We start from the raw sequence: 13025 nt of genomic DNA on the forward strand, positions 1-13025 counted from the left end.
ACAGCAACAGTTTGAGTTTACTTGTTTTTGTAATCCCATGTAGGTTGACGCTTAAGTTTATGCAGTCCTCCTTTTTAATAACTCCAGTTGAATGGGAATTTGAATGAGACAAGAGGGTGCTTCCAAATATGTCAAGTAGCTAAGGATGAATGGGTACTGCATGGTATCTTGTGTCTTTTTTGGGTTTAATGTTATCTTCCGTCTTCATCTCCAAGGAACCAGCTCATTTGGATTTGTCTGCTCATATCCAGTTGATATTTCCGATGTTTCTTGTTTGATTCGAGCAACCGAAAATCTTGAATGAAATAGGAATTTGGGTTTTCATCTAGATTTATGCAGAACTTTCCTTTCAGCTTGTTTATAATGTAAAACATCGGGGAACAGATTTTTCTTCATTGCACTATAACAACCTTCTATCCATCTCTAACTTTTGTTTCTCATTCCCAAACAAAAAATGTCTCTCATCCATTCTTGCTTGTGGCCTTCTGCCCTAGTGTCCATGTTGTTAATTGCTATGTGCAGTTTATCAGGCATGAATACGAGCCATTATATTGATCATAAGTCTATGTGCTGCTTCTTGATTCCGTTTTTGGGTGAGAATGATCTTTCTAAATGAGATGATGCTTTGTTTCGTTTGCAGATTGCTATGACCCCTTGGATCCAAATGGAAACTTTACGGTTACCTTCGACACATATGATTGGGCAGATGATGGCTATTTGGTTAGTATGCCATAAAAACACTTGTATGACCTAGAAACATGTTGAAACTTTGATTAAAAATTCATGTCCTTCCTGAAAGAGAAAACATTTGAAAGTGTTTCTTATTGAAGCACTTGGCAAGTACTTCTCCAGAAAAACACTTGTATGACCTAGAAACACTAAAGAAACCCTTAATACTATTACCGTACATTTGCGTATGTATTTGATGCTTTTCAAGTCTTGAACTTAATTATATACAATATGCAATAGACTAACAAGAGGTCGCACTTGGTGCGATGGAAAGTGCCTTCGCCCATGAACGGTAGGTCTCGGGTTCGAGACTTGGGAGCAGCCTCTCCATAAATGGGGGTAAGGCTAGCCGACATTCACCTCTCCCAGACCCTACGTAAAGCGGGAGCCTTGTGCACTGGATACGACCTTTATGCAATAGACTAACAGAAACTTTTATTGCAGGCAAAAGTAACCATCCAAAATTTCTACCAGTATCGTCATGTGGACAAACCTGGTTGGCAGCTTGGATGGGTTTGGCAACAGAATGAGGTGATTTGGTCAATAACTGGTGCGTTTGCTAACGATCAAGGAAATTGCTCTGCGTACCAGACTGATATACCACACTCCTGCAAGAAAAATCCCGAAATAGTTGACCTCACGCCAGATGCCTTGTTGGACAACAAATCGGAGGACTGCTGCCGGGGTGGTGTACTTGATGCTTTGGCTATCAACCCTTCCAAGTCATTATCTTCGTTTGGAATTAAAGTCGGAAATTTGGGAGGATACCCTTTTAATGGAAGTCCACCTCTCAATCTTACTTTGAAGGCACCAGGTCTTGGTTACACCTGTGGGCCTCTTTTGAATGTTGACCCAACAGTTTCTACGGATTTTGGGGGTAGACGCCAACGTCCAGTTTTCAGTAAGCACTTTAATTAGCCATGACATGCACGTATATTAATTAAAATGTTCTCTTTTCACACTGATGGATAACATAAAATGCATATATCAAAAACTGGAAAACTGGATTAGCTCAATTTTGTTAGAACGTACGCGTGCTTCATATTCAGAGTCCGTTAATGTAAGCAAATCTAACATGCATAAGTCTATTTTTTTATCAAAACGACAGTATTGCATTTCATTGCAAAAATTAGAACAAAAAGTAGAACAAAAGTAGATCCTCGGCATGCAGAGGGGATGGAACAAAGCTATAATTTTTAGCGAGGTTGTGAATAGTTGAGATTTTCTCTTGACGTACAGGTTGTGAATCATAATGGTTGATTGTGTAGAGTCATGCATGAATATGATTCATAGTCTGACGGCGTGATTTAACTGTGCTACTTCTGATTAACTTAATTTGAGGTTAAAGCATCATCAACTACTTGTTTGCAGGAACTTGGAAAGCAACATGCACTTATTCCAGTTTTTTAGCTAGTGATTCTCCAGTCTGTTGTGTTTCACTCTCTTCATTTTATAATTCTGAGATCACATCATGCCCCAAATGTAGCTGTGGATGCAGACCAGTAACAGACAAAAAGATGGATACATGCATTAGGTGCACTGTTAATTATTTTTACTGCATCATAACACTGAGAGATCCGAATTTTCAAGTTAATTTGAATTCCACTAATCCTTCGTTTCTGTATCTCTTTCCTCTTTATGATAACAGGCAAGCCTACCCTTTAGGAACGTCAGTAGAATATGATGGCGATGGTCTTGACACAGTGAAATGCACTGATCATATGTGCCCGATTCGTGTTCACTGGCATGTTAAGACTAACTACTTGACTCACTGGAGAGTTAAACTTACAATTACTAATTACAACTATATGAAAAACTTCTCAAATTGGAATGTACTGGTCCAGCACCCTGGTCTCAGTAAGGAAGCAAGAACATACAGTTTCAACAGTACAATTCTTCCTACTAGGTTTAGAGGTACTTACTCTATTTGATATTTTTGCTTCAATAACCATGAAAGTAAAACTAAGAAATGTTGAATATCAAGTTGGTTTTATAGATTAATTTCAGTAGAAAGAATATGTCTATAACATAACATTGTGAATCTGGATCACATGTCAAATAGAATCAACCTGATCAATAATCTAAATTCACAGTCTTGCTGCCAAACAGCCTGACAACTATATAAATATGTCGTATTGACGATTATGGTCACCTGAAGTGGAACCATGATATTGTGAGGTTCACATAGACCTTGCAACCTTGTGAGAGAATCGGATAATTTGGCCAAGACTTACTAGGTAGTCAAAACCCTCTATCAGTACTCAATAGGCAACTTGTGATAATTGAAGTTACGTTCTGTCTGGCAACATAAATTTGACAATAGAACATTACCGTTTATTCTATAACCGCTTTATTCAAGAAAATTCTAGTTTCTCATTGAGGACTCTTGCAGATGCAGCTGCCCTGTACTGGGGCATACCCTACGTCAATGAAGAGCTGATTGCAACAACTGAGGATGGAGTGGGTTCAGTCTCAACAGAGATGCTTCTGGAAAAGGACTCAAACTCCTTCACATTAAAAAATGGATGGGGTTTCCCAAGAAGACTATATTTCAACGGAGAAATCTGTGAGATGCCCTTACCAGACACTTACCCAATGTTGCCAAATGGCAGCTCCAAACCCAAACCATCACATTTCCTCTTCCTTCTTTTGATATTTTTCATCTCCCAAACCCTAATTTTTACATGGGGTTGATGAATAAAATATTGAACCTTTTTTTCCCACAAGAATTGTGCTCTTGATGTTATCTTGACTAGAAATTCTTTACTTCTAAAGTACATGTTTACACAGGATTTTTACATTTACCTGAATTATAATTTATCTCTCAAAGTGTTTGCTGATTGGTACAGTTTAACACTATTGCCAATTCATAAGGTTGATCATACTTTTTCTGATCATAATTTGTTGATGTATATTCAATTCATATGTTGTTCTTTATTTTTCTCCAATAATGATAATTAATTACTGTCTATCTCAGCTTGGTTAATATACTCATGCATGCATCCTCTTTGACCGTCTCTAGCCTTTTCCTATCGTTATCAAAAATACGTGGTCAATTAGCCTTTCACTCGATAAACTTTACCACCAAGCTCCAAAAGTGTAAATTTCCAAAAATATATGACAAATGAAAGGATCTCACACAAAAAATTAAAGAGCATATGTCAAAAAATTCACAATTTCAAAACATTTTTAAGAATTGAGACATCGATTAGGAATGCTTTCTCATATTACAAAATAATATGAAAACTATATGATCCTATAATTTGTAGTCAGTATTAAAATAATACTAAGAAAATTGGACAAAAAAGTATGACAATGATTTTTCAACAATCAGTATTCTAAGGTAGTAAAGTATAGTATAAATTCCATCACGAAACATGGAGTTTTTTTTAAAGAAAACTAACGAAAAGTCCAAAAAAACTTTTCTTTTAACGAAAAGCCTTTTTTAAAGGTATAGTGAATAGCGCCAGTTAAAGGTAAAAATGTGGTTTTTCATTAAAAGTGAACAGTACCGGGAGTGTTTTGTTAAAACTCCATTTTTATATATATATTTATTTATTTATTTAAAATTTTCATTTGGTAATACATATATACTTGACGCCGCCCGTCCTTATTTTTTTGGTGCCCAGAATGAAGGCTAAAAAAAGTGCCTTTTTTCAATAGACAAACATATATTAAAAAATTTCCTTAAAAAAAATACATATATTAAAAAAAAATAATTAGAGGGCTGAAACCCAGTTAAAACTGTGGGGCTAGGCTCTCACGCCCATATTTTTGGGGGGGGGGGGGAGGACATAGTACCTAACCCCCGATGATTAAAAGCAAAATCATATATAACCAATCCAAACAAAACTCTTTGAAATTACAACCTTTAAGAAATCGTCTTCTAACATTTTTTTGAAGCAAAATCATCGATTGTATGATCATACTTCAAGTCTTCAACCTCATCATTTTCAATGCATAAGATTACTAATCTATTTAGCCTATCTTGAGTCATAGTGGTCCACAAGTAAGATTTCAATTCTGAAAAACTCCTTTTTGCATATGCGACAATCAACAGTACAAGATAAGCAGTCAACACATTTGGAAACATGTCAATTTCTCTTACAAACTTTGCTATTTCCATGGATGTCCAAGGCTTATTATATTGAAATGATTCTTCAGGTAACATCGTTTGCAATATCTGTAATTCATAATATAAGACAGCTTCACCTACATCAATGGAATTTCCATGATTCAAATGTGCCTCAAGATTCATGCAACATTCTTTTAGCTCTTGATCGTTCAATGAAATTAAGTTTGTTGCATTGAGTGTCGCCTTTTAAGCTTGTTCGAACAAGGAACATAAAGTGTCACCTTTTAAGCTTGTACGAACAAGGAGCGTTGTGCAGTGTGTAGTTTAGGCTCATGAAGACGATGATCATTGAGTGTTGCCTTTTAAACTCATGCGAACAAGGACTGTTGAGTGTCACCTTCTAAACCCATGCAAACAAGGATTGTTGAGTGTCGCCTTTTAAGATCGTGCGAATAAGGAGCATTGTTGCCGTGTGCAGTTTAGGCTCATGTAGGGAGGAGCACTGTGTCGTGTGCAGTTTAGGCTCATGCAGGCAATGGGCATTGAGTGTTTGGTTTAAGGGTAGTAGCGCTTCAAGAATCTGCCATTGATGGGGCCGATCTTTAAGCCGTCTTCTGCCATGATTAGGTAGGTGTCGTTGGTGTAGACCTCTTGTATTACGTAAGGTCCATCCCACTTTGATGTGAACTTTCTTTTTGTTTTGTGAGTTGTGATGATAGGCCTTCATAATGCCAAGACAAGATCTCCAATTTGGAAGGAACTTAGGCGGACCTTCTTAGGAATTCTGATAGATGGTATACTAATAGATACTGCCAAAGAATCAAAACTATTATTGGTTTCCTAACTCAAAAGAGTTGGATAAGATGACAAGATAATAGTAATGGAATTGATGAGTAAAGTCTTTGATGGTACACAATTATCGACATAATAGCCCTATATCAGGGCCACAAACTCATCTCTGAATCAAGATTTTCCTTGGCAATAAGGTTTGTTGGTACCATATTATATTGGGCCTCGTTACTTGGGTTTCTAGACATTGAGCCCATGATTTATGTAAAAAGGGAGGAGCCCTTAGTCTATAAAAGGGCCTCCTCACCCTCACAATCTTCAGATCTGAGATCCTCACATACAGAAGCCATAAAGCTCACAAACAGAGAACTCTCTCAAACTCTCTCTTTCTCTGGGGGACTCCCCCTCACACTTATGATCCATACATTCATACACAGAAATACAATCAACATCAGTGTGGACGTAGCCCAAACATTGGGGTGAACCAGGATACATCTTTGTGTTCTTGGGCGTTTGCATGATTCACGGTCGGATTTACGTTGTTCCAAGACCTTCCGGTTTTATGCATCAACATTTGGCGCCGTTTGTGGGAAACGACATGAAAAGCTATGTCGTTTCTCTTTCATTTTTTCATCTCACCACCGTGAGATCTTACCACACTCCACCATGAATCTGCAGAAACCAAAAACCCCCATAAGTTAATAAAAATCTTTGTTCCTCTCTCTCTCGACACATTTCGCTTCTTTTCCTCTTTCTCTGCTCTCTCCCTCCTCGTTATCCGACGCATCACCAAACAAATGGGAGGTCCGATCATGCTGACTCAGTTCGCCACCGGTCTCGGCGTCTTGGCAAGCGCGATCTTCGTCAAATCGGTCATCGACCAGAAGCCTATGACCTACCCCTTCCCGCGCTGTCCCAGGTGCAACGGAACGGGTTGGGTCATCTGCTTCTGTTTACGCTGGTCTGATGGTGATGTCGGGTGTCGGAGCTGTGCCGGCTCGGGTCGTACATTTTGTAGCAGCTGTGGTAGGACGGGTACGAGTTAGCCACTTCCGGTTCAGATCTTCGTATAGCGCCCCAACCCTCTATCTTAGCCGTATGTTGGTATGCCGCACCTTCACGCCCTTCTGAAGCAAGCACATGAGTCGCTCTACATCGAGTCGACTCGGTTACTTCCCGTTCTTGACCAGCTTGACCCTGCCAAGCACTCTCTCGGATACCTCTACATCCTGGAGGCATGCTCATTTGGTTCGATTTCAAAGGAGCAGGCAAGTACGTTGGTCTTTCCCATAGCCAAATTTATCAATTCCTGTGTTGAAGAGCAGATTCGTTTGCAGCCTGATAAATTTGATTTACGCACACCGGCGAATAAAGCAAAGAGTTGGCTGCTTGCATTGCAGCCGTCTGCTGCTGTTGCTGTGCACATGCAGCTCTCCATGCTGCAGACTTTTCAAATTCTTTTTGCCTTATTTGGGCGACTTCGACTGTTCGGTAAGAGTATACTCCTATGCAGAAACAGGTCATAGCTGATGGTCTTAAGATTCTATCCAGGATTTACTCATTATGTAGATCTTGTGGTTGCTCAAGAGTTGAGGAAATTAGTCCAGAGCTGAGCAAACTCAGGTGCAAGCAGTTATTGGAAAAAAATATTTGAGAGTGATCGAGAGAGCTTTACAGCAACGAGATTATTAAGATTCGCAAGGAGATTGTGGACTTCCATGGAGAGATGGTTTTGTTGGAGAATTACAGCACCCTCAACTATACAGAACATTGTGAGCCATGAGTTTTCCTCTGCGAGAGCACATGGGTGACACTGCAAAAGCCAGGAATAAAGGGAATAGACCATAATTTCGTCAAAAATAGAGATAAGAACTTTATTATCAGGCAAAATGGCTTTTGTCGACCACCAAGGAAGATGCCCACTCCATTGTCTAAAATGATAAGTTTTCTTATAATAATCCTATTATTAATTCTATCATTATTCCGTTTGCCATTTGACAAAAGGAAAAAATAAAGAAAGCTTTACTTTTCCTTTTCAGCAAACATCATTATGTTTTCATCATTTATTTAATATTTTATTGTTATTATATTATGATATTTGTTAACATGTTGCCTAGTGACATATATTTAACCCAAGTACATGTGCAATATTTATTCATGGCCTAGAATATTATGATTGCCTTTAAACTATGTCACTTATACAACATGTGATTTACCACATGACTGAATAAATTATTTATTTATAGAAGGCATATAGTACAATATTTTGCCTTGACAAACTTTGTCAATTTGATTTATTCATTATACGGTCGTACTTATACTGTCATTTATTGTCAGGAATTATTGAGCAACTATAGACTGATGAGCCACGTGCTCATGGTGATCTCTTGTCTGACCAGACACCCACTTGCTTGGACATTCGCTTATTGGGACACCTATGTGCCTGGACCCAACTCGATGACCCTATAGATAGCCCCAACTCGATGACCCTACGTACAGCCCCGACTCAAAGACCTAACTTGCGGACTCGATCCACGGATCTGACACATAGACCTAATATGCGAACCCGACAAGCGGACCCGAGTCATGTCGAGAATCAACTCATACTGAGTGCATGTCAACCTAAAGTAGATACTTGCAATGAGGAATACCATAAGCTGAGCTGCCTCGCAGCGAGCATAGCTTCTAGCCGAGCCGCCTTGCAACGAGCATTGCCTCCAGCCGAGTAAACGCCTCCCCGTAAGTATAGCCTCTAGTTGAGCAGCCTCGCAACGAGCATCGCCTCCAGCCGAGAAGTTTCGTAACGTGTGATACATCTAGCCGAGTATTGCTTTATGTTGAGCATTGCCTTGAATTGAGTACTGGTTCAAGACATCTGGCCACTTCGGCCCGCACATAGATTAGATTTGAAGTCTCCAGCTAAAAGACTCTCTTGACTGAAAACCTGGGGGACTACTGTTGGTACCATATTATATTGGGCCTCGTTACTTGGGCTTCCAGACATTGAGCCTATGATTTATGTAAAAGGGGAGGAGCCCTTAGTCTATAAAAAGGCCTCCTCACCCTCACAATCCTCAGATCTGAGATCCTCACATACAGAAGCCATAAAGCTCCCAAATAGAGAACTTTCTCAAACTCTCTCAAACTCTGGGGGACTCCCCCTCACGCTTGTAATCCATACATTCACACAGAGAAATACAATCAACATCAGTGTGGATGTAGCCCAAACATTAGTGTGAACCACGACACATCTTTGTGTTCTTGGGCGTTTGCATGATTCATGGTCGGATTTACGTTGTTCCAAGACCTTCCGGTTTTGTGCATCAACAAGGTTTTTTCTATAAAGTCTAGAGGTGGTGGCCGAAATGTTCTTCTAGAGCGTTGATAAGTCATCTAAGATGCCCAAAACATAGGGAAAAACTAACACATTTTTCATATTCGACGAAGTGGCAAAATTTGACACTTAGGTTCAAGAATCATGAATGCTTACATCACGCATGTGATGAACGCAATACTGCCCAACTTATGCTTTGATAGCAAACTTACACACCCTGACCCAGAATGTCTACTTGGACTTCGAATCAAGCTGTGCTGGTCGACACCAGGAGGGTGATGAAGCCATAAGGTGTAGATATGTGAAAAATGTGAATAAGTTTAAACCTAAAAGTGCCTAAATATAATAGTGTGTTTGTGAGCGAGAATGAATCCATTTCACACATGATGTCAGAGCATAAGTAAAGTACAGTAAAGTAGAATGAGAATTATACCATCGAAGGTAATCTGCAATACCCAGAATTGCCAAGAATCCTCGTCGATACGAAATCTTAGCTACTAAAACTTGGAGGGGCGAAAAACAAGAGTAAGTGGGCCTAAAAATAAATTTTTATAAAAACCTTTTTGAAAACATTATAACCCCTCGTCGTAAAACAAGTATAGTTTCCAAAATATACATACTACGTATAGTAAAGAAAATACTTACTGTAGCCTACAATATCTCAAGAATTCAATACGGCACAATATTTCGTAAATAAACACATGACGCCCGTAATCACACAATCTCGCATAAGCAAACATATCATATCGAGTGCTCATCGACACATGCTGAACCACGAGTTCATGCAAGGATATTCTGACATGAACAAGACTGGGTGTAACAATGATATGCGCTATAGTACTACAATCACGTGAAGATTGGCGCTATGCGCAGCATATACAAGTCCGAATTGTCTATAGCAATCTAGGACAGGACTGGCACCTACAATGGATCCAAAGTGAGCGTACGGTACGATGTGCACATACACGTGAAAGACTGGCCCTAGCCCGGGCGAGCACAAACACTGGTGCAGCAAACGATAAGCAAATAACATAAATATAGTCATGCCATAGTGATTTGATAATTCTAGTCAGCACATATTATTCATGGCTACAAATATAATTAAGGCATCCCACGCATACCTATGCATCCCGCAGAATAATTTTGTAAATTCCTGCATTTCGCTAATTCTTGTAAACATTAGTCTAATCTAGGCATATGTAGGAAATTCTTTTTCAAATGTATAGATGGAAACTAACAAATATGTATATACTATATAAAAGAAAAGACCTACTCACAGATTATGTCGTAGGGTCGAACCCGTCTCACAGGTTTCGAAGATCATTGTGATGCTTTTCACCTAGAAACGAAACCATTAACGTAAATATATAATATACTAAGGTATAAACGTGTTTTTTTGTACAAAGTATGACTAATAAAGGAACTATTTTAAAATGGTCAAATTTCGGAAAACGAACTGCGGATTTAGATTCGGCATGTTAAGAAACCTAATGAGGGACCTCGGGTTCCTCTATGCGCCACCACAAGGTGGTTGCACCAGCAGCCACGTGCCGCACGCGCCACTCACGGTGGCTTCTTCGCGAAGGCCTGCGTTTTGCAGCTGGTCTGACTTCTAGAGCTCTTATTGAGCTCGATTCTTCATCAAAATCAATGATTCAAAAGCCATTTTGAAGTTAGAAGTGTAGGGAACAAAACCTTACCAAAGTGGGGTTGAGTAAAGGTAGGTGTTAGCTGAAAAAATGGCCTTAAAGTGGTCAAGTGGTCACGAATTTAAGTTTTCCAGAAAATCTGAAGAGGTTCCTCCATGGGTTTCTTGCATTACATCACTTGGGATTCAAAACAGGTAGAGCTTGAGGTTGGGGGGTCCCAAAATTACCTTGGTTGTGCACGGTGGAAAATAGTCGTGAAAAATGGCCATGGTCCCACCATACCTGCGTCTGTGCAATAAGGAACGCGAGGAACTGAGGCAAATGGTCTAGGGTGTGGCCTGAGGACTCGTCAGAGTAGCCATCATCGTATGTGGCTAGAAATGGTGGCTTGGTGCACTGTGCATAGTTTGTAGAGAGAGTTTGAGAGACTGTTGGGGGAATAAGGGGTGTAGAGTGAAAGAGGGAGTCTGCAGTAGAGAAAGAAAGAAGAGAGGGAGAGGCAAATAATGGCAGTAGGCAGTGGTTTGTGATTGGTCTCAGTTTGGTGGTGCTCGCCGTTCTGGCTAGGGTTGTGTGGTGGCCTCTGCATTTTCAGAAAGAACTGGATGAGAATGAGCTGAAAGAGAAAGAGATAGCGTGTGTGTAATGGTAGAGAGAGTGAGTGACAAATGGGAAGTAACCCGAGAAGGTGGGAGACACGGAAGAGAGAGAGAAATGGGGTGTGGGCCACACTAGCTCAAAAAACAATACACAAAATATCTTCACAATATGAAATTACCAAATCGCCTTTTACATTCGTAAGTCCGAAAAATCTCTATCGTAGCTCCAAATTCTATTCCGTTTACTCTTACGCGTTCGTAATGACGAGCGCTACGAGGATACGCTAAAAGAATGTTTCACACATCTCACAATACACTGATCAACGGACGTCAACAACCTCACCTCTAAGGGCATTTTCATCAATTCACTCATTTAGAATTAATAAAATCATAAAATTAGGGACGGGTTGTCACATGGTGTAGAAACACTGCGATATATGACTATTGTACAAGAATCGTATCATGTAGCCGGAGGTCCAGAAATCAAAATACTGATCGACTCTATTATGATTGAGCTCAGGGATTTACCGCAATACAATGCACCCGAGCACGTGAACGACGATGTTGATGTGCCTACAAATAAGGAGGAATGAGAGTTTGATTCTGACAATAGTGATGATATTTATTGAGTTTAGACCAGGATTAATGAAAACTTGTGATGTAAATGTAATGATGTTTATTGAATGATATTTATTTTTTATACAAACAAAAGTTTCCTTTAACAAAAAAAAAATTATTTATTTATTTAACCAAAAATATTAATTAAAGGTACAAATATGCGTGACGACATTTTGGAAATGTTTGTTGCACAAATATTTTAAAATTCTTGTTTTTTTAATTAAAAACTGGTTGCGCGACGAAAATTAGAACAATGTCGTCGCACAAACATGTAAAAATTTGATTTTTTTTGCCAAAATGTTTTGCCAAAATTGAGTGCATCTGGAGTTCGGCGCCTTAACTTATCTCTGTCTCTCTCTCATTCTCTGCATGCAAAGCTTAAACTACCTCTATCTCTCAATTCTGTCCGAACTTACTCTCCTCCCCCTCTCTCTCTCTCTCTCTCTCTCTCTCAATTCTCTCTAGCTCTCATTACTCTTCTCTCATCACTCACTATCTCAGTCTCTCCCTCTCTCCCTTTCTCACCCTTTCTTTGTTTCTCTGTCTTTCTGTCATTCTCCCTCTCTCAGCCACCACACTTCGACGCCACACCATCTCATCGCCGCCACAACAAGACTAGTTTAGTACCCAGTATCCTTGAATTCATTCTCCCTTAATTCAATTATTTATTAGTCCATTTTTTCATTTTTTTTCTATTGAATTGTTTTAATTAGAACATTTAGGGATTTAGGGTTCAAATTGGGAATCCTGCGTTGCTGCTTTAGGGTTCGAATTGGGAATCTGGGGTTAGGGTTTTCGAATTGAGAATATTGGGTTACGGTTTTCGAATTGAGAATATTGGGTGGTGGTTTTCGATTGCTTATAGTTTCTTCTAATATCTGGTCACCTTCACACACACATACGCAAACACGTTCTTTTTTAGTTTTTCAATTGCTTATACTGCAAAGTGTTTTTACTGCTTAAAGACATTTTCTTTATATTTCATGTTGTTGTTTCTGTTTGCATATCTTAGACCATCTTCTAATTGTCTAAATAAATGGAAGCAGTGTCTGTCCAGCGCACCCATGTTTACTTTGGTTCTCTGGATGGATATGGTTTTGTTTACTTAGGATATATTTTCTATAGTTCTAGTATGGTAGTTATCTGCTTGGATATATTTTGGTTTACTTTGGTTCTTTGCTTGATTTCCAGTTCAGATAGATTGGTATTGTTTTGTTACTTTCTAGATTTTC

General features: G+C 39.2%; 1 protein-coding gene across 1 annotated transcript; it reads left to right on the top strand.

The window, feature by feature from the left end:
• Window positions 1-499: 499 nt before the first annotated feature.
• LOC103454119 (COBRA-like protein 2) lies at window positions 500-3423 on the top strand. The gene is made up of 6 exons (XM_008393706.3): window positions 500-530; window positions 641-720; window positions 1174-1630; window positions 2101-2263; window positions 2378-2635; window positions 3111-3423. Exons 1-6 carry the CDS (start codon window positions 500-502, stop codon window positions 3421-3423), a joined length of 1302 nt encoding a protein of 433 aa, XP_008391928.3.
• Window positions 3424-13025: the final 9602 nt, after the last annotated feature.

Source organism: Malus domestica, chromosome 05, assembly GCF_042453785.1.
Source record: "Malus domestica chromosome 05, GDT2T_hap1".
NCBI classification, from domain to species: domain Eukaryota; kingdom Viridiplantae; phylum Streptophyta; class Magnoliopsida; order Rosales; family Rosaceae; genus Malus; species Malus domestica.

What these genes read in the sequence shown, in the direction of transcription:
- LOC103454119 (XM_008393706.3), top strand. Translation starts at nt 500, where the DNA reads ATGTTGTTAATTGCTATGTGCAGTTTATCAG. An exon ending in ACGCCAACGTCCAGTTTTCA is followed by an intron (nt 1,631 to 2,100) that starts GTAAGCACTTTA and finishes ACTTGTTTGCAG; the next exon opens with GAACTTGGAAAGCAACATGC. An exon ending in AGTACAATTCTTCCTACTAG is followed by an intron (nt 2,636 to 3,110) that starts GTTTAGAGGTAC and finishes TTTCTCATTGAG; the next exon opens with GACTCTTGCAGATGCAGCTG.